This window comes from Poeciliopsis prolifica, unplaced genomic scaffold (genome assembly GCF_027474105.1).
Source record: "Poeciliopsis prolifica strain line A6 unplaced genomic scaffold, Auburn_PproV2 SCAFFOLD005, whole genome shotgun sequence".
In the NCBI taxonomy this organism is placed as follows: Eukaryota; Metazoa; Chordata; class Actinopteri; order Cyprinodontiformes; family Poeciliidae; genus Poeciliopsis; species Poeciliopsis prolifica.
Genome location: NW_026562380.1, coordinates 1,570,953 through 1,592,898, shown reverse-complemented (window position 1 = coordinate 1,592,898; position 21,946 = coordinate 1,570,953). Strand labels below are relative to the sequence as shown.

The 21,946-nt window shown below is 35.4% G+C and overlaps 1 protein-coding gene across 3 annotated transcripts; it reads right to left on the bottom strand.

Annotated features, from left to right (window-relative positions):
• Positions 1-708: 708 nt before the first annotated feature.
• On the bottom strand, positions 709-21,651 carry papolg (poly(A) polymerase gamma). 3 transcript variants are annotated; one of them, XM_055029758.1, is made up of 24 exons: positions 21,260-21,651; positions 18,608-18,766; positions 15,716-15,782; positions 15,552-15,633; positions 12,980-13,089; positions 12,846-12,899; positions 12,633-12,744; positions 12,466-12,555; positions 11,744-11,882; positions 11,584-11,656; positions 10,031-10,151; positions 8,781-8,865; positions 8,479-8,532; positions 7,722-7,841; positions 7,539-7,648; positions 6,858-6,979; positions 6,620-6,777; positions 5,617-5,768; positions 5,175-5,344; positions 5,012-5,095; positions 4,325-4,384; positions 4,150-4,253; positions 3,974-4,074; positions 709-3,164 (listed from the first exon to the last, which is right to left on the bottom strand). In XM_055029758.1, exons 1-24 carry the CDS (start codon positions 21,274-21,276, stop codon positions 2,989-2,991), a joined length of 2,520 nt encoding a protein of 839 aa, XP_054885733.1. In that variant the 5' UTR covers positions 21,277-21,651; the 3' UTR covers positions 709-2,988. The 3 variants fall into 3 exon arrangements, with proteins under 3 accessions (XP_054885733.1, XP_054885734.1, XP_054885735.1); XM_055029759.1 differs by lacking the exons at positions 709-3,164; positions 3,974-4,074 and having other exon boundaries at positions 4,146-4,253; XM_055029760.1 differs by lacking the exons at positions 709-3,164; positions 3,974-4,074; positions 4,150-4,253; ... (10 more) ...; positions 10,031-10,151; positions 11,584-11,656 and having other exon boundaries at positions 11,740-11,882.
• Positions 21,652-21,946: the final 295 nt, after the last annotated feature.

The window sequence follows — 21,946 nt, the reverse complement described above, 5'->3', positions numbered from 1 at the left end:
GAAGAAATTTCAGAGACGGAAGATCCTTCAGAGCCAGAGGACAATGCTGTTGATGATCCAGATCATCATTTTTCCCAAGATGAGGAGGATTCAGAGGACGATTCTTCATCAGATGAAAATCAAGAAATGCAACAATCCTCATTCACAAAGGACGTGGACATCTAAAGATGGTAAGATCAGATGGTTATCAACACCACACCAAAGCCAAGGCAGATTGTCATCTTCTAATGTCATCAAAATGACTCCTGGTCCAACAAGATTTGCCGTCACAAGAGTTAATGACATTGAATCAGCATTTCAGCTTTTCATATCCCCACCCATAGAGAAGATAATTCTTGAGATGACCAACTTGGAGGGGAGACGTTTCTTTCAAGAAAAATGGAAACAACTGGATCCAACTGGCTTGCATGCCTACATCGGAATTCTGGTGTTAGCTGGAGTATACGGGTCGAAGGGTGAAGCAACTGCAAGTTTGTGGAATGAAGAGAATGGAAGACCAATCTTCCGAGTAACAATGTGTTGGGTTTATCAATCAGAGTCCTCTTCATAATCACTGCGAAACCGACTGCTACTGGAGATTCTTCGTTCCCACGGCGGCTCTTTGAAGACTGTTCAACACTTAATTTCCCTTTATCATAAATATTTCAATCAAGTAAATATTTAACAGCTGCAAATAAATAAAATAAATGAAGGAATAAAGGCAGACGGTTTTGTTTTTCTAAGGGGTTTAATGGATGTATGATTCATTTAAAGGAAGTGGTAAACACATACAAAAATACCCTTTCAATACATTTTAGAAACAAACATCTAAATGACTTGTGTTAAATGTTTCTGAACAGCAGAAATGAGTCGTCTGAAACCGAGTGGTGCAGATATTCCCAAAAAAAAAAAAAAAAAAGAAAAGATCTAGCTGCTATGAATGCTATTAAAACAAAAAGATCACATGGTACAAATATGCATATATAAATAATGTGATAAGAAAACCCCCAATAATGACAAAAGATGCCTTTTTGAAAAAAAAAAAAAAAAAAAAAAAAAAACAGCCCTCTGTACATTTTAGCTTGGGAAACTGATTCTGGAAAAAAAATAAAGAAGCATTAATGAAGAGCGTCAGTAGTAGCATCACTCGACATGTACATCAAACACAAAGCCACTCAGCGTCTACAGGCCGGGTCAGGGTGGTGGAGGGGGGGGGGAGTGGACACATCTCTGGACACCCCACCCACTCCCACTGACACCCCACTCAACCTGCGGACCCACAAGATGCCTTCTAAGAACCTCCACAGGAGGCGCAGAGGGTTAGCACCCGAAACAAAGGGAATATTCTCTCTCTTACACGTCAACACAGCCATCGTTAAACGCTTGCACACAGCCAGCCAGTCATCCAAAACAAAACAAAAATAAAGATTTTCTTAAACTACAAAAACAAAGCAAAAAAACGAGGTTCGGTTTGATCCGAAAGAGTCTTTACAGTCAGAGGTTGGAGAGAAACAGCTTCACGACGGAGTATTATGGCCACGCAATGAAAAAATGACAAAATAAAATTACAAAAATAAAGTTGTGATATGAGAAGGAAGTTGAAATTGTACCAGAATAAAACCCAAATAATATGAAAATAAAGTCAACATTTCAAGAAAAGGCAAAATAAAGTTGCATTAAGAGAATAAAGACACAATTCTACAAGAATAATGTCGTATCACAGTCATAATATCATGAGAATGAAGTCATTATATGAGAATAAAGTAATGAGGGAATAAAGTTGAAATTATGTGAGAATAATATGAAAATGTCAACATTTTGAGAATTGTAAAAATAAAGTTGGAATATTACCAAAGTAAAGTCAAATTACCAGAATAAAGATGTAATTTTACGAGAATAAAATTATAGTCCTGCAACTTTATTCTCAGAATATTTTGACTTTACTTTCATAATATCACTTTGGTTATAAAGTAACAATTTTACTTTATAACTAGTTCTCGCAATATTATTGACTATCAGTTAATTTTGCAACTTTATTCATGTCATTTTTGTATTATTTGAGTTTTCTTAGAGTGGCCCTAACACTCCGTCGTAACAGTTCAGATGTGGTGGATCCAGTTCTCCTGATTTTCTGCCTATTAGGTGGAAAAATGCCAAATTGGTATCAAACACATTCTGGTTGCGCTTACCTGCGGATCTTTACGCGGAAAACTCACCGAAACACGGGACAGAGACACGGTACGCAGCGCTGCGGCTGATCGTCTGTGATGTGATAAAGATAAAAACAACAAAACAAAAGAAACGACAAAACATTTCTATATTTCTGTCGTAAAGGCTGCTTGTTTGTTCTTACCGAACTCATACAGCGACTAAAAAACAAAAAAACAAAAAGGAAACATTCCAGGGATGGAGACGATTTGTTGGTACAAGCGATAAAGAAAAAAACAAAACAAAAATAAATTTTTTAAACTTTTTCTTTTTAGATAAAACTACAATAGAATAATCAAAAGACTTGATGATCTTTTGTTTTTGCGTTTTTTTAAAGACAAAAGGTTATGTACATCAACATTTACAGTACAGGTATGAAGGAAATGTGGGAGAATGACCAAACATGAGCTCTCTCTCTCTCCAGCAGAGTGAATAAGAAGAAGCGCCTATTTTTTTATTATTATTATAATTATTATTATTAAAACATCATCTGAAAAAGAAAGAAAGAAGAAAAAAAAGGAATCGGACATGAAGAACAGCTCATCTCCCATGACTATGTTTGTGAAACACAGATGGAAAAGGAAGAGGAGACGGAGTAAAAAACTGCTGCTGTAGTTCTCGTGTCTCTGAGCGGGTCAGCGCCGACCGCCGGAAGAAAACCCAAAACGTCTGCGCCGACGTTTCCGTCCTGCTGCGTCACGGTTCACAGAGACTGACCTGAAGAGGATCCAAAATGTCGCCGTTTTGGCTGGACCGCTGAGGGTCCGGCCTCTGAGGCGGCGCGGTTCACCTGCGGTCCGTTCAGGCTATGTGAATCCGGGCCTTCTCTGTTTCCTTCAGCCGCTTCGCCTGCTCCTCCACCGAAGGGGAGTGAGGTCGTTTAGAGGTCGCGCCGTTCAGCGGGTCGACGACTCGGCTGACCAGGGTGGGGATGGAGCTGCCAACAGGGGGCGCTGTGAGCTTAGGGGCCGCATGTTCTACAGAGGAAAGAAGATATTAGAATATACTGAAATTCAACAAATATATTAAATGTAAGCAACGCTCGCAGTTCAATTCAAATTTTTAGGGTCCCGATTCGATTTAGAAAAAAAGTTTTGATTTGGAAAAAACTTGAAACAAATCATTTTTGATTCAAAAATCATTTTTGAAAAATTTTCGAATCAAAGTTTCAGATCCAGAAACATTTTTGAAAATTATTTATAAATTTAGGAAAATTTAGAATTCTGAAACCATTTTTGAACCAGAAAATTTTCAATTCAGAAATTTTTCTGACTTGGGAAAAAAATCCAACTCAAAATTGAAACAATTTTCAAATCAAAAATCTGCATTCAGAAACAATATTGATTTGAAAGTATTTTAAGAAACAAATTTCAATTCAAAAGCAATTTTCAAAACATTTTGGATCCAGAAACTATTTGATTGAGACACCATTTCTGATTCCAACAATTTTCAATTCGGAAACCAATTTTTTTATTTAAACTGTTTAAACATTTGAAACAGATGTGTGAGATTCCACACAGCATCAAATTACATCCTTTTATATTTGAATAAAAATGTTTGTGTATAAAATTCTGTCACTTAAAGGGGAATATAGGTGAATTAGTTACTTAAAACAAGTTCTTATATTTAACAGAAAAATTCATTTTAAGTTACTTTTTGTCTTATTTAAAGTCTAATAAGATATTTGCACTAGAAACTAGACAAAAGCACTTGGTAATAATTTGTATTTTTCATATTTTGAAGCTCATATTTTCCATTTTTCTGTAAGGATGAGAGTTGGACACACTTGATCCGATGACGGGAATAGACATGCCCTTTTCTTCGCTGGCGGCCGGAGCGTCTTGGCTGAGCGTTCCCTCGAACAGCGGTGGCTTGGGCGGCGTGACGCTGCTCAGACACAAACAGAACCTCAGCGGCGTCGCCCAGAAAACCAGAAACGTTCGGTCGGGTTAAATCTGTTACTTGTGACGATTGAGCGCAAGCTTGATGGAGTTTTTCACGACGCGGCAGCTGTTGCTGGCCGGCAGCGGCGACGAGGCGTCGGGCAGCTCCATGCTGGGAAGTCTCTGAAAACGGCAACAGGGGCATTTAAAAACTAAAACTGAACCAAAACGTTTAATAAAACTGAGCTAAATACCTGCGTTCTCGAGGTATCGATGGTTGGAATGAGTTTGACCTTTGATCCAGAGTGAGGCGGCTGGCGGAGAAAAGAAGAAGAAGAAACGTTCTGTTCATCAACACGACTTTAAAAGATCCGATGGCGGTTTTGATACCAAAACATTGAGATTTTATCTGGAAACGGCTGAAAAACGATGAGTTCAAAGATTCAATTCACCCTAAATTTACTTCAGATAATTTATCCATAGAGATTCAACGAAAAAAACGACCAGAGGAGTTTCTGGAACGAAGGAAGGAGAGGAGAAAAGAAATAAAAAATAAAGAAACAAAGGAAAAAAAGAATAGAAAGAGTAAAGGACAGAAAGAAAGGAAGGAGAAAGAAAGAATAGGAAAAAAAGGATAAAAAGGAAGGAAAGAGGAAAGACATGATGGAAGGAAGAAAGGATGGAAGAAAACAGAAAAGACGACGATATGGAAAAAAGAAAGAAAGGAGGGACAGAGAACAATAGCAAAATGACGTAAGAAAAGAAAGATGGAAAGGAAGACAAGAAGGGTGGAAGGAAGTGTAGAAGTGTTTTTGTTTGGAGAAAACGGCTGTAAGAAATGAAAATTAAGACTTGAGGCTTTCTTTCCAAACATTCCCAACCCTAAATTAAAATCCAGACCATTGGCGTTGCAGCACAAAACAAAATGGAGGACGACTCACGGTGCTGGGCGCCTCGCCGTGAGGGCTGCAGTCCGACGACGGCGGGTACGGCTCCTTGAACGTCGAGTCGTCGCTGGGCGCTGCCTGCAGCCAAACACAAGAACCAGTTAGCTTCCCCAGTTAGCTTCCCTTGCACCACAACTCTGAACCGGTTCAGACTTACGTCCGCGTCCTTGTGCCTCTTGGCGAGGTCGTCCTGCGTGGGCGAGTGCGGCCTCTTGGCGGCGATCTCCTCCAGACCGTTGGGCTCCTCCTTGGGGCTGCTGGGCTTCACTGAGTCACTCGGAACGCCGCTGATTGACGATCCGGCGGGCGGCGAACAGCGAGCGGCGTCTGCATCGAGAGGAGAGATGCGTTCAGGGTCCACTGGGAAACATCAGTTATACAGAAGATGAAGAACTGAACACAGGAAATAATGCAGTGAGGAAACTTGTGACATCAGGGAGGAAGGAAGAAAGGAAAGAAGGATAGATGGTATCTTGAAAGGAAGGATAAACAGAGTGAGATGTGATGCATTCAGGTTCCACTGGAAACGTCAGTTTCTCAGATAAGCTGCTGATGCTCTGAGCTGTGATGTCGATCAAAGCAAAATCAGACGAACTCACCTTGTTCTGTAGCTGCAGCTGATGCAGCCGGCTCCGCCGCCGCTGCCGCGCTCGATGACACGGCTGCCGCGGCGGCGCTGGTTTGAGGCGTGGCGGCGGCTGCGCTCGGTGCTGGAGATGTCTCCAGGAAAAGCTGCTTTGGCGGACTCGCTCTGCGGACAGGGAGGGAACAAAGTCAACACCAGAGGTTTGGAAGGAACGAAAAATTTATTTTTTGCAAGACGTAAAACCAAAAACAATCAGTCCTCCAGGATTATGACTTTATTTTTTTTAATTGTTGCACCTCCTTCAAGAAGTTGCAGTCAAAATTGAATTTTCTTTTGTAAGTTTATTTTTGCCATAACATGGTTTGACAAAAACATTGACCTTTCTGCAAAAAGAGGAATTTTACATGAATATATATAATGCAAATAACATTTCCAAGTACTTCCTTAAAACAGAACCCTTAATTAGAGTTTGGTAGTAACTAGTTACATTTACTTGAGTAACTTTTTTAAAATAAAAAATAAAAACAGTACTTTTAGGAGAATTTCTACTCTTACTGGAGTAAAATTTCTGGATTTTCTAGCCACTGAATGAAAAACAAAATTATTTGAACCAACATTTCTCCAGACTCAGAGACGTCTTCCTAAAGTTTCATCAGTTTTTCATCGAAAGAAACTCATTTGGAAAAAACTTATCTTTTGTTACTTCTATGAATAATTGTAACTTCCATCCTTAAAATACCAAATTTTCCACTTAACTTTATATTTTGGTTCATCTGATGGTGTAATTTTTAAATATTAAATGATAATTCGATCAGTTACTCAGTACTGGTTGAGCTACTTTTAAGTACTGGTAGTAACAGATTTGTGGATAAAATCTGCAGTTAAACTCCACAGAAGAAGAAAAAGAAACATTAAGGAAATTAAGGAAACTTGCGAATAACGAGGGAATTTGCATCAACAGTTGCGATCTCGGCTTCCTGGAGGAACAGAACGGAGCGTTTAAAAAGTAAGCGCACCCTTCGTCTGTGTCCGACGCGGGTTTGAGGGGTTTGCTACTCGGGGAGCTGAAGGGCGTCCCCGAGTCGGTGTCTCTGGAGCTGTCCAGGTGGCTGCCGTCCAGGGAGATCCGCTTCGAACTCCCACCGTTCGAGCTTCGGTTCAGGTCCGCTAAGCTCTGCGGAGGAGAAGAACAAAAGAATCAACGAAACGAGAAACAGACGCGGGAAACGATTAAAATACAGCAAAACAACAAACCCTTTTCTTCTTCTGCACCAGTTCGGGGGGGAGATACTGATGGAGCTGTTTCTTCTTCACGTGCGTCGCCTCAATTTTCATCCCGTCTTTCAGCATGTTGATGTTATTAGCTTGTCTGTATACTACAGGGAAACGCATGGAATTAGCAATGGAGGGATAAAGTTTCATACATTTTTTAATCAAAGAAACCAATTTAAACAAATTATTTTGCCTGATTTTGTTACTTACCCAAGTTTCTGTCATTTTGGTGCTTAAAGTACCAAAATGTCCACTAAATCTTTATATTGTGGTTAATCTGATTATGTAATATTTGAACATAAAAGGATTGATAATTTGATCAGGTGTTCAGTACTTGAGTAAATCTTTTACCAAATAACTTTTTATTCTTTTTGCTACTTTTTGGACGGCTACTTGTTACTTTTACTTGAGTAAAAATATGTTGAAGTAGTGCTACTTTTACTAATTTTTGGGGACTCTGCCCCCCTACAAAAACAATCCTTGCTGATTTGGATTTGTGATTCCAATGTTTTACGAAGTAAAATTTTTAAATAAACCGAGATTTATTTAAAAATTCAATAAATAAATCAATAAAAACCCAGAATCAGTGAAATGAGTGGATCATGATCAGTGCATGTAAACCACTGATCTAAGCCAATCTACGCCAGCGTCTGGAGGCCGTACCCGTGTCTGTGAAGGACTGGATGTCAAATGTAAGGTCGATGTTCACGCTCTCTGCGTTCTCCACCTTCTTGAAGATGATCCCAATAAACCACATGGAGACAAAGTCGTTCCTGCGGCAGAAAAACACTCATTTTAGCCGTTTTCAGGATCCAACCCGGACTTCTCATCAGCGCGGGGACTCACTCGTTGCGGTTCTCTTTGGAGCCGGGGAAAGACTGCGGGTTGACGTGAGCCAGCGTGATGTACTCGTTCCTCTCCAGGTTCCCCACCAGAACGCGGATCTTCGACTCTACGAGGCCGATCCTGGGGAGAAGCGTTGATGAAATTTAAGTTTAACGGATGAACTCTGATCTGCAGAAAACCTTTATATGGCTTAGAAATAAAATCAGATTTTCTTTAAAAAGAAATTACAAATGACAAAAAACATTTTTAAAAACTGGTTTTGTTTCAACCTTCCTTTCTGAGAGGAAGGTTGAAGGTATTTTTTACTTTTATTTTTTAAAAGTAAAAAATAAAAAAAATATTGTCAAGATGGTAGCTCTACGGTGAAATAGGGAAACATAATAAAACTGACAGATTTTCCAATATTCAAATTTTAAAAAGAAGAAAAAAAAACCCCAGAAATTTTGTTTAAAATCAATAAAATTAATTTTTCAACCACAAAATTGAAACAAAACCTCTGCAAAAATAGATGTTGCAATGGCCTAATCAAAGCCCAGACAGATATATATAGAGTTCTGGAAAAAATTCAGAGACCATTTTAAATGATCTCAGTTTATCCGATTTTACTTTTTATAGGTTTATGTTTGAGTAACATGAAATTTTTTCTTTTATTCTATGAACTACTGACAACATGTCCAGTGCAGTGGCGCCGTGAAACATGTTTGTTTCTGGCTAAGCTGAGCTCAGAGTAGAAATGAGGATCACCAGTAACACTTACCATTCTAAGTGGTTTTCTTCTGTGGATGCACTGGCAGTAAGAACAATGTAATGCCTGTCGGAACAAAACACGTTTAGAGAAACCTTAAAACATTCTAAGTGATCACTGATCTGTCAAAGGTCGGGAAGTAAAGAGTTAAGCCTCATGAACTAGATTTGATCCGTTATGTAGGCCGTCCACATTTAATTCTGTAACAACTTTTTTTCATTGCGTTTGAATATTTTTGAATGAAGGAAACCTCTTCCTCAAGCCTTCTGCTTGTGCGAGATACATCTGAACAAAAACAAACAATGAAGACGTACTTGTACTTCTGGAAAAAGTTGGGTGGTTCAAAGAGCTTCGGCCATTCTGCTTTGCCTTGCAGAATCTCGTCTGTGACGCTGAGACCTGTTCATGACAAACAGACAAGTGACTCCAGGTCAAATTGAGGGACAAGTCTCCAAGTTCGATCCTCCAGAGCCAAACACTCACTCAGCTCCTACAGACTAGCGGCAGCAGCAATTAGCAAATACCTGATGGAAAAGCTCGTCATATCAGTCCTAACAACAGTTCTAAACGGCTTCATGGAGGAGCATTATTGTGATGACTTTCTTAAAGAGACAAATACCCAATTTCTTTATATTTCTTTTAAGTGTTTTTAATAACAACTGAAGGATTTGGCTGTATTGTGTCATTATGTGCCTTGAAAAAACCTAACAATCCCTCTTTAAACATACTTTTCATTAATGTTTTTGTTTCTAAAAATATATATCAATGGTGTTGTGTTATTTTCTAACTTTAAATGTCATGTTTAACATTAACTGTGTGTTTCACTTTATGATAAAAGTTCCTGATTGGGTTTTCGGTAATATTTAAATTTCAATACTTATTTAAACAAATTTTCAATAAATATTTAAAATGTAAATATTAAATGCAATTCAATTCACAAATGATTTTTTCTAACACAATTTATGACATTTGCAGTTTTTCAAACACTATGAAATATTAAAATATTTTTGGCTGTGATGTTAAAATAAAGTCGAGATCACTATTTGAATATTAGATTTTTTGTTATTGCACAATAACATGTATATCAAAATAAATAGTAATGCACAACAGACAACACAACAGACAACACTAGGCAGAAATACGATCTCCCAGTTTATGTGAATTCTGCTTTTGGTTGTTTAATTTTATTTAATAAAGTGACACATTTTAGTAGATTAAGCATCAGTTGTATTGGATTTATCACAGCTGGCAAGCCTAAATTTTTTACTTTTTTAAAATAACAGCTTCAATAATTGCAATCAAGTTTACTGTAATAAAATTTTGTCCACGTATTGTTCCAGCAGGGTTTTTACAAAATACTTGGCGAAAATATACAAATTTTGTCTAAATCGAGCAATAAAAAACTGTAAAATAAGTAGTTTAGAGAAATCTTAAAACATTAATGTTTAATAAGACAGGACGTTTTATTGCCATACATCCAGAGCGAAAGCGTTTGGATTGTTTACATAATCAACAACAAACTTGCGACACATTCAATGTCTCCGGGAAAACAAAGCAGCGTTACCGTGTTTGAACTCCTCCGTCATAATGGTGCGTGTTGACGTGGAAACGTTGTAGGTGGAGTTCTGCTGGGGGTAGGCGGGCGTGATGATGGGCATCAGGTGGTATCTGTCAGACGGGTTCACCTTAAAAAAAAAAAAAAAGAAAAAAAAAAAGAGGAACAAGAGTTGGTTTCTCTTTACAGGCGAGAACTTAAACACAGACACACCAACGCTGCCGGACAAACTAACTTATGACCACTTCCATGTTTTTACTACATGTGGATAAATTATAAACTTTATCGCCGCAACAGAACTGAGTTAGAGCTCTTCCAATAAACTATGTTATGCTATAAAATGACTTGTCAGTCAACTGTATTTGTAAAAGACATTTAAATATAAACAAAAAATAAACAAATGGGGAATAAATCATTAAGTATGAATATGGCGTAATTTACAGGTCAGAACTACATTTGGATGTTTATTGTTTATTTAAACAGTAAAACATTACAATAACAACAAAAAAAGAACAAAGTATTACAATTTTGTTTACTTCTTTAATTAATTTCTCCAAGTCTTCATCTCCCAAAAAAGCTTTTGCATATTTTAGAAATGTTTTCCATGACTTCTCATTCATTTGGACTAAATTAAAATAAGACAGACAAATTATTCAAACACATTTATTGCTGAAGAAACACAAAACTTTACACAAATGTTTGAAGAAGTGAGTTTATTTTAGGTAGCAGGATTTATGAGAAAATAAACATTTATTTCTTTTTAACACAAGTACCAGCTCACACCCTGGTTGAGAAATAAAATATGCTGCAGCGCCCCCTGGTGTAGAAATATATTGAATACAAGTAAGTAAAAATCAAACTGGGCCAAATAAAGAAGAGTTTTTAGCATTAGCATGTCTACATTAAATCTAATTTACAAATGTACAGATGCAACTTTGTGAATTTCAATTTTACACGTTGTTGAATCGTAATAATTCAATTAAAAAAGTAAAATTTAATACGGATTTGTTACACAGAGTGATAAATGTTTCAGCTAATAAACCCCTAGTTTCTAAAAGAAATTAGTAAAATAATAATAATTACAGAACACTAATAAAAATACATTCTGGATATATCTTTATGTTGAAGCTGCAGTGAATCGCAAAAACTCTTCATCATGATTTTTGCAGTTGATCTGTTACTTGTGCACCTTTTCCTTCCACTCAACTTTCCAGAGTTCTTTGCTGCAGCACTCTGAAACAGCCAGTTTCTACATAAATTACTCTTCAAAATGATCAAAAGATTTCGGGTAATATTTTCCGGAGAACGTGAATCTTTTCTTTCGCAGTAAGGCCCATTTATAAAACGCTACAGGAATAATAGCCTGTAATACATCATTCTGTATCTAATAAATCTTTAAGCCAAGTTTCACTTTTTAAATTGAAATAAATCGGTTATTTCAGAGTCTTTTCTGCAGTTCTTGTTTATTTTTATGAAATGGCTAAAGTTGCGTTTTGCCTAGCAGAATAAAATGCAGCTTCTCCCTAAAACCCATCCAGAAACAAACCACCGCTCATACTCACTCTGGGGTCCCAAACAGGTAAATTGAGATTACTGTCCTCAGGTTGTTTCAGTAGCACAGGATTCGGCCACTCCCTGCAGAGGGGAGAAATTACAAAAACACAGCAAATAAATGCTGGAGAACTGATATTAACCAGAGGTACGATGAACCTCTGAACTCACCATTTTGAGAAAACCAGGAAGAACTTATGGACAAGTGTGGCGGCTACGGCGTTGGGGTAGAGCTGGCAGGTCCGGGCCACCAGCATGGCCCATGAAACTCCACCCAGAAAACCCAGGATGTTGGAGTAGATCCCTCGACCTGCAGCCACAAAGATTGCAAGAAACGTTTGGTCGTAAATATCCCAAAAACTGCTTTCAAGTAAGAGCATCACTACTTCAATATACTCCTACACAAGCAAAGGTAAAAAAGTATTTGGTAATTACAGAGTGGATGATCATTGATGATTAATTTATAAGCTCTTATGATTATCATAAATTATTTATTATTATATAGATAAATTATTTACTTATTGTAATAATCATTTAATATTCAAAAATTACATCACAATATCAAAATATATCAAAATATAAAATAAAGTGGACGTTTTGGCATTTTTAGGACCAAAATGGCAATAATTCATATAAATAACAAAAAATTAAAAAATGAGGCAAAAGAAAAAAAATTCCAAATCAGTTTCTTTCAATAAAATAGATTTAAAATCTAGGAACTTTACTCAAGTAAGAGTAGAAATATTTGATAATAAAACTACTCAAGTTCAAGTAAAAAAGTATACTGTAGTAAAAATACTCGTAAACAACAACAATACCCAACCAAATGTAACTGGGTTATTACCCAGCTCTGAATTCGCCTCAAACATTTTATCAGGTGTGGATTTACTTACGTTTCGCCCAGAGTTTGATGGCTCTCAATGTCAACCTGAAGTTCTCTTTGTTTGGCACAAGGTATAAAATTTCATCCGTTACTCGACAACCTGCAACAAAAAAGTCTAATTAATAAACTCAAAGCACCAGGACTCCATCCAAACGCGGTCCGAGCTGCGCTGCGTACCGTTGAGGCTTCGGATGCACCGAATGTCCAAGTTCTTCAGGATGGAGTCGCCCCTAAGGTCCAGGTTGTCTGGAATGGACTGTAAGGCTAATCTGGCAAAAAGCAGGTCAATCTGCAAACAATAACCGTGACATTTTGTGATACTACTGTAAAAACAACACAAAAATTTTTAAATAAAAAGGTAACTGGTGTGGCTGTGATTTTATGGCTCACCTCAATCCCATCAAATTTGAATTTTATCACCGGTACAAAAGCATCTTCAACAGCCTTGGGGAAAAGAGAAACAGATAAAAACATAATATAAAAACTTTCACTTAAAAACATACAAAGGTTGTTTAAATACTGACCCTGAGGTCCTTGATCTCTTCGTGCTGTTTCAATTTCTCAAAGAAAGACTGGAAAAAGTCTGTTCTCTCTACGTGCCGCGGCGCCACACACAAGGCATCAATATCAGCTCCTGCAACGGCGCAAATAATAATAATAAACGGCATCTAAATGTTCTCAAGTTCAACAATTACAACATTTTTAAAGCCTTTGACATTGAAGAGCAGATATTAATCTCCAACAAGTGAAATAAAAAATGAGGACACATACTGGCCAACACACTGCCTCAACAGTGTAAACATTTCTCAGTATTGGTTTATTATCATCAAGACATTCGATGAATATTCTACAAAAACATACGGAAAAATAATTTATCCAAAGATTTAAAGCTGCAGTACAAAACTTCATTAAAAAAAGACTAACAAAACTTTACTTATTTGTTGTAACGCTCAACATAATCTGTTAAAAGATTGTCAGGGGGCGGGGCTTAGCGGTGCCAATTAACTTCATGTACCTGCTGGTAATTATGCTAATGTCAGAGAAACAGCGTTATCATCTATGGCTATGCTAACTAGCCTTAGCATTCACAACAAGCTATGCTAGTTGCAGTGAAACAGAGAGGAAGGGAAACAGGGTGATTAGCAGCACTAAGACCCGCCTCCCGGTTCTGATTGGTTGTTTCTACTGGGAGAAGGAATAGGAGCTTGACTTTTTTAATAGATTTGCTAATATCAAATCAAAGAAATCAATTAGTTTATTAAGTAAATTAAGATTAATTTAATACATTAATATTTATAAAATTAGTAAATTTTATAAAAAAATTTAATAACTTTTTTACATTTGTACTAATTTAATAATTAGTACAAATGTAATCTGTATGAACCAAATTAATTTAATATTTTAAAAAAATTAATACAAATTTAATAAATTCATTTTAGTACTGATTTATTAAATTTGTACTAATTTAATAAACTTATATTTCACCATGGCAGACTCAGCAAATATGTAAAATGAATATATTTCATTTTATGCAAGTCACATACTGCAGCTTTAAGATGAAAAATGTCTTTGGCAAAAAAAAACAACAAAAAAAAAAAACTCAACTATAAGGCATTTAAAAATATTTGACATATTTCATATTTTGTTGGACAGACAGTCTTAGTAAAGATCCTATGCAATGTTTTATAAATGAAACCCATGAGTAACATTCTTTTAAAAAATACTCTTAAAATCCTAACAACAGCAGTATAAAATAAATGTATTTCCTCCATTATATAGCTCTGGAAAAATTAAGAGACCATTTAAAATGATCAGTTTCTCTGATTCTACTTTTTTATAGGTTAACGTTTGGATAAAATGAGCATTATTCTATGAACTACTGACAACATGTCTCCTAAAGTACCAAGCAAAAATTCAACGCAAAGAAGTCAAGTTTATATTCATTTAGAAACAACAATACTAATGTTTTAACTCAGGAAAAGTTCAGAAATCAATATTTGGCGGAATAACCAAAACGTTTCAATGAGCTCTTCATTTTTTCCAGAGCTGTAGGTGAGTTTTGCATGCATATATTTGACCTTTTGCAGTTGCTCGTGTTGTTTTCTGAGCAGATGGACACAAACGGTTTAGTCCTCACTGACCACAAAAACACAAGAACAAAAGACTCTAACAAAGCAGGCCAGAGCTTCTAATGAGCCGACAAACTGAGCTTTTAAAAACACAATGGATTCAGATGCCTGCTTGTAACTCTGGCTGAATGCTCCATCCCTTTTCACCGCAAAGTCAAAAAGAACCGACACCAGATGAGCACATCTTGTTGAACTTTGAGCTAAAATATCTGCTTTGATGGCAAAAAAACATTACAGCATTGTGTTCTTAAATCTTTCTGATTTCAAAGAATTTACCGCCTCCTCAGGTTCTGCAGGATATAAATAAATTACAAAGTAGAATATAAATTAATGTGAACTGAATAAGTGCAAGGAACTTAAAGGACTGGTTGAGCCAGAATGCATTGATAAAACTTGTTAAATTCTTAAAATTAATTAATGTTGGACATCTTTTCAGTCCATCCATGATTTTGCGATTCTTTTTGTGATTTTTTGCAATACAAATCAAAGTGTTTGTGCTATTAATTTGAAAATACTTACGCATTTATGACAGCAAATGCGACTTTTTATTACTCGCTGTAGATTGTGGACTCTAATCTGACAGCAATAAAGGCTGAGGCAGCTGTTTAGTACAAGGAAGAAAGTTTTTAATAATTTGAGAAAAATCTGCAATTTAATCAAAATGATGTATTTGCCCAAACAGGTGCAGTGATTTGTTGATTTTGCGTGAATTTCCACGATAATTCTCAAGAAACTGGAGGGATTGACTGATATAATTTGGCAGTAAACGAATAGAAATTTATTTCATTGATAACATATTATTTAAGCACATTTAGTATCTAGAATCTAGAGGGCCAGATGATAAGCTATGCGAGGGCCAGATGATAAGCTATGCGGGCCAGATGTGGCCCGCGGGCATCGAGTTTGGCACCTGTGAACTAAGCAACACGGCTTTAGCTTTGACTATGCCACAGCGATAACGACGTACCTTTTGTGTGAACTCCAAGTCTGTATGAACCAAACGTAAAAATTTTTCCTCCAACACAACTAATAGCTGATGGTGGAAGGTTCTGCAGGACAGAAATAGTGATTAGTGAGAGAAAACGATGGCAGAGCTGGCAGGATCAGCACCCAAGAAACAGACAGACGTACCTTTAATTCACTGATCTCTGCGATCCATTCTTTAACTAAGTTATTTAACTTTCCAAGAACAGCGAGTCTGAAAGGAGAAAGAGAAGTTTAGCATGGGCATCTTTACAAAATCAGCTATTTTATCAAAAATGTAGATGGGAATAAATTAGCATTTTTAAATTAATTTAACAGGTTGCAAATAGTTACAACTCCCAGCAGCAACACAGGAATAAATCACTGCATAGTAGGACATTTTCAAAAAAAAAAAAAAAAAAAACACATGTAGGGTTTTACCCTAAACTCTGAGCAGTAATGTAGTTTAGAAAAGAAATGTTGCTCCGAAAGAGGCCTGTCACAATAACAAATCTCGCTAGACCATAAACTGTCCCAGAGGTTATTACAATAAACAATAATATTGTTGTTTTGAAATCATTTTCAAATAATATAATGCAAGAACACAGTCTCAAAGATCAATAAAATTTAAATTTTAATGAACATTTTACACTGGAACTGGAAGACATTGTAAATATGTGAGATGAATAAAACAACAGAAGTACATAAAATTAATTACAAAGTATCTGTAAATAAAATTATCCTTTAAAAAAGGAAACTCGTTAAGACAAAAGCACCAGACTGAAGACTTTTACCAACCACTTTTTGGTAGAAAGAGAGAAAAGAGAAAAATGTTAAACTATACAATTTGAAATTATTGAGTTGTTTTCTATTTATCGTGTGATTAATTGATATATTGTGACAAGACGTCTCAGAAATAAGCCTAATGTATCCATATGTGTTGTGGTCAGAGGAAAGGCATTCAAAATGTTGAAAGATACCAACAATTAAAAATGTAAGCTGAGCTTTACTGTTGATGTCAGAAGTATTTTTACCTGCATAATTTGCTACAGATACTAAAGCATTCACTAAACTGCTACATTGTTGCAATAAAATGTTAATTTTCTCATGTAAAAAAAGCTAATATTTTTATTTTTAATATTGTATAAAAAAGGCTAATTTTTTAAGTGAAACTTCTCCAGAATGTTAATTTTTAAAAAATCTGATCAATTAAATCTATTTCTAAAATAATTATTCTTTCCTGCAAAGCCTACTGGGAGTTTTCTTATGGAGGTTTTCCAAGCAGGTCACACAGGAAAGAAACCCCAGATCAGACAGATTTTATATTTCTGCTGACCTGAAATCACCCGTGTTTCTCCCAGATATGAGCGGCAGAGTATCGCGAGCGAGAAAAGATATATCTGGGTTTTCCTCCTGGACTGGTTCCCTTCACAACCCAACTATAGGCAAAGCAGAACTCAAACTATGTGTTGATAAGCAGTGATGCAGCAACTGCTGAAACGCTTAATCCGATTAATCGATTACTAGAATGATCATCAATTAATTTAGGAAACAATTAATCTTTAAATGGAGTATAAAGACTCTGGAAAAAAGGCATGTGACGACAAAAAAAGAAGAAAAAACACTCAGAGCAATAAATAAGCCAAAAATGTACACAAAAATGATAAAATTTGCATTAAAGGTAAAAATTTTTTTTAAAAATTTTGTCAGCTTTTATTTATACTTTAGTTCTATTCGTTGTCTGTTTAATTATTAATATTTTTGTATTTTATTTTCATAGCTTTAATATTTGTTTTATGTTATGATGGTGTAAATTATGACACAATTTGGTCAACAGCTGTTTTAAGTGTAATTTGACATTGATATAAATATATTTGAGCCAAAAATCAAGTGGTAGTTTTAGTTTTATGCTACACTGTTGATATTTATAGCATAAAATGTTTCAATTTCTTATTTAAAGAAGGAAAGATTAATTTATTTGCATCTTTCAATGTATTTCTAATACTGTATAAAAAAGATACTTAAATTGTTATATAAAAAAATCTGCAGAATTGCCATTTTTAAGTGTGCACACTTACAGCTAAGGACAATTAATAGTGAGCATTTAACCAAAAACATTTATTAACTTGAGAAATTATTTTGGCTGGCTCTTTAATGTTTTTCTGTCTTTCTTTTTTTTTTTAACAAAAACAAATATTGCTAAATGATAAATTGCCCCGGTAATTATTGCGATAAATAATAATATTGTTGTTTTGACACCATTCTCAAGTAATTATTTGATGACATAATACAAGTTCACTTTCTTAAGGATAATTAAAGTTCAATTTTGTAAAGAACACTTAACTCAGAGATATTTTAAACAAATATAAAAAACACAACTAAGCTTGTTGTAATAAGCAATTAATCCCATAAAAATTCTAATTAATAATTATGAGGGAAATTTTGTCTACAGAGACATCGCAATGCAGGGCTGTTCAAACTTTTTGCTAAATCAAAAATTCTTATGGTCTGATTTTTTTTTTAAATCAACCAAATAAAGTTTCCCAATATTTTTTTTCTGAAAGGGTTTTTTTTTTTAAATTGTAGACGTAAATAATTTTTTTAATGATTATAGGCTAATTTGAATAACTTAAGAAATAAATTAAATGCTAATTAATTTATTTAATAAATTAAAAGCTGGTTTGGGTGCAACAAATGTGGCTTTTCAGTACAAAACAAAAGATTTGTTATAAAAAGATTTATTCTTCACAAAATTAAAGTTTACTGATTTTTGAAAGTGTAAACATGCATTACTTTAAAATGGTCTAAAAATAATATTATCGTTAACGTGATAGTTTTTATGGCAATATATTGTCCAACAAATTTTTTAATGGTGACAGGCCTAAATATAATAACATAAAACAATGAATAAAACAAAAATAAAAACGTCCACACAACCGAAACCATAAATAAAATGGATTGCGAAATCTTTAACGAAATCGCCCCACAATAAAATATCAGAATGATTAATTGTGACAGGGTTACAATGGAGAATGGATTGATGTGGTTTAAAGTAACAACCTGTGGTTCAGTTCCTCTTCATCCTCAAAGACACCAAAAGGTTTCATAGCATCACAGAGTTTCTTGGTGTACAAATGGTCTATTTCTCGTGGGGGAGCCAGGCTGATGGCGGAGGTGATGCCATAGTGTTTCTGAGGCTGCTGCCCACCAGGCATGGCGCTGCGAGCGAGAAAAAATAAAAACACACATCAAATTACTATTTATTCAGGTTTCTACAGCTTGAACAAAACAGTCGAGACATGCAAATAAAAAGCAATAATTGATGGAAAGTTAGTGTTCAGAAACGGTTGTTTTAGGTTTTCCTTCAAATAAAAAGTGATTATATCAACAGGAGTTTTGAGTCATTTAGTGAAGTATTGATATGTCCCAACAGGAAAAAACTTACTAAATGTTCACATTATTTAGAGAATAGTTTTGATTCCTAAGAATTGTTTTTGATCAAGTCATGTCCATGAGAAATGTGGTAACCACATGCGTGTTTAGTTTTCTTTTTTTCCCCCATCAATGAACCTGCTGCTGAATTTCATGTTTTAATGAACTAAATGGTTTGCTAAAAGTTTGAACTGAATTTATTAATTTTGGATCTACAGAGGAACAATCACAGCTTCAGTAATTAACCTAGAAACTAGAGATCAGGCTCAAAATCTGAGTGCCCTGATGGACTCAGACTTGAACCTTCGGAACACATAAAGGTAGTTACAAAGTTGAGCTCCTATCAGCACATTTCCAGGATTAAAGCACTTTCTTTAGATCAGCGAGATCTAGAGAAACTCGTACATGCTTATCATTAGTTGCACTGATTAGTTTAACTGTGTCCTCACAGGTCTGCCTTAAAAAAAAAATCAATCAGATCCAAGACGCCGCTGCCCACTTACTCACTAACACTGGAAAAATAGAGCACATCAACCACTTTTTAAATCACTGAATAGATTAGAGCTAAATTATATTAAAGATCTGCTCTTGTTGTATCAAGCTTCTTCAGGTTCAAGTCGAATCTCCAAACATGGAGAAGCAGCGTTCGGTTTTTATGCTCCACAAATCTGAAATAAACTTCCAGAAAACTGCTGAAACACTGACCTCCTTTAAATCAAGGATACAACCGATATGCTTAAACTTTCCTTTGATTTATAACAGAGACATTAGTTTTGGTCTGCAGTACAACGATTCCTGCTTTCCTTACTTATGCCACTGCAATCTTTTGGTATTTTCACTATATTTTCATTATGAGGAGAACTTTTAATTGCTGTAGTGCCTTACTGTGTATGCATGTAAAAAAAAAAAGTAAACTGAAGAAAAATGTGAACATGTGCTTTTCTAGCCCAAGCAAAGTGTGTTATCAAAAAATACATATATATCTTAATTTTCAGAATTTACTTTGGCAAAACTTATACACACTATTTTCAGAAGTTCACTATAACATTTAAACTATTATAATCTAAAGTAGCAAACTTGACCTAAATGTGAATAGAGAAACATTACAACTGAATTAACAAATTTTTCCAATTTTGATATAAGATATTAGTGTAAATTGAGTGACATTAATCATCTCTGAAGTCAAAATTAGAAAATGATGCAAATGATGTTTTGACGTACGACAACAAGAATTCACAATATTTGGATTTTCCACGTTTCAGGAATCATAATTCATTAAACATTTAATGTCATGATACAATAAACACTTATAAAAGTTTGGATTTTTAGCTTCAATTTTCAATTGTGAAAATAGAATATTTAAAATTGCCATTAACTTATATTTATTACAATCACTGAAAAGTGAATAAATTAAAAGATAGTTTGCTGAAAACATTGAAAATAATTTTTTGCTAATTTTTTAATCAACACTTTTGTGACATAACAGCTCAGATTTCAAAAACACTAATAAACTCAGAATTTTATATTTTTAAAAGACAACTGTTTTAATTGTAACCTGCACACATGATTTTGGCATCATTTACAAAGTACTTTAACGCACCTTGTAATGAAATAGTTTGTTTTGATACAAAACTCCTTTAGTTTACATAACAATTGATTTAAAAATTGGAATAAGGAAAAGCTATTGCTTGTTTTGGCTTACTATTTCACTTTAGAACTCACTGAATGTCTCCCGTTTGGAAGCTGCTAGCATTTTAAGTTGATCAGTTTGAGATTTATTGCCGGGAAAACTCCAAACTCTTCACTGACAGCAATGAGCGTAATTAGTATTACTTCACCAACAAGCCTAAACTATTACATTTTTGGACATTTCAAAAGTTTAGAGTGCCTTTAACAAAAATAATGGCACAAAAAGTTTAAATCTGGACTTCAGTCAGGCTGCTAGCTGAGAGGCTACAAACAGGTTGGAAGAGCTAACAAATTAGCTAATTTAGCATGTTGGCAAGTTTTTGCTGGCCGATACGGAAGAGGTGCTTTAACTAATTACCCTCTTTCCGGTTAAAGTAATTAATATTTTACGTTTACCTAAACAAAAACCGTTAACGTGTACGTATTGATTTTTTTTGCAAAAGTTTAGAAACAACAAAGAAGCTAAGCAGCAAACGGCGGCTGCAGGCCTTGTTGTGACAGCTGGCTAACATTAGCTTTTAGCCTATTCTTCATGAACGCGAGCAGAAAACCCGCTCAGAAAGTACAAACCGTCCCGCATGCATGACTTACCTTGACATTTCTTTCATGACACTAAAAAGCTTGCACTGTTTTCTGTTTTAAATCCGTAAAAAAATGAAGCTAAGAAAGTCAGCCAGTGGGGATGACAACAGCTTCGACCTGATTTCAACAATGGTCACTTTCCAGAGAACAGTTCAAACCTTCCCACTGAACCGGAATCACTACTTGGGAGCTAACGAATCCGCTCGAAACCCCGCAGGAACATTCATTTCTAATTTATCCTCCAACCCCAAGCAGAGTTTTGACAAATCGTGGCGAGTCAAGCACGCGTTTAAGTGCTGTTGTGGGTTATTTTTAGATCCCAAACTACAAATGTAACGGTGTTTGTTGCCCGACGTCTGCGTGCACCACGCTGAACAACCACCGTCAAGAGGCACCGCCTCACCAAGGGCCACAGATCACGTGATCACGTCGGACCGACGCTGTTACGTAACTGGCATGTTTTGTTTTCTTGAAAACGCGTTTGAGCTCTATTGTAACCCTCGTAACGGTCATTTACTGAATAATAGTGTTGTTTTTCGGGCAAACAAATTTAAATTGATATATTTTTTACGTGGCTCCAAAGTTTCCACTTTCGCATTGAAATAAACCAATTAAGAAGTAATAACTACATTATAATAGTCTAAATTTAGAAAATATTTGACAAGAAAAAGCTTTATTTCTAATGCATAATAAGTC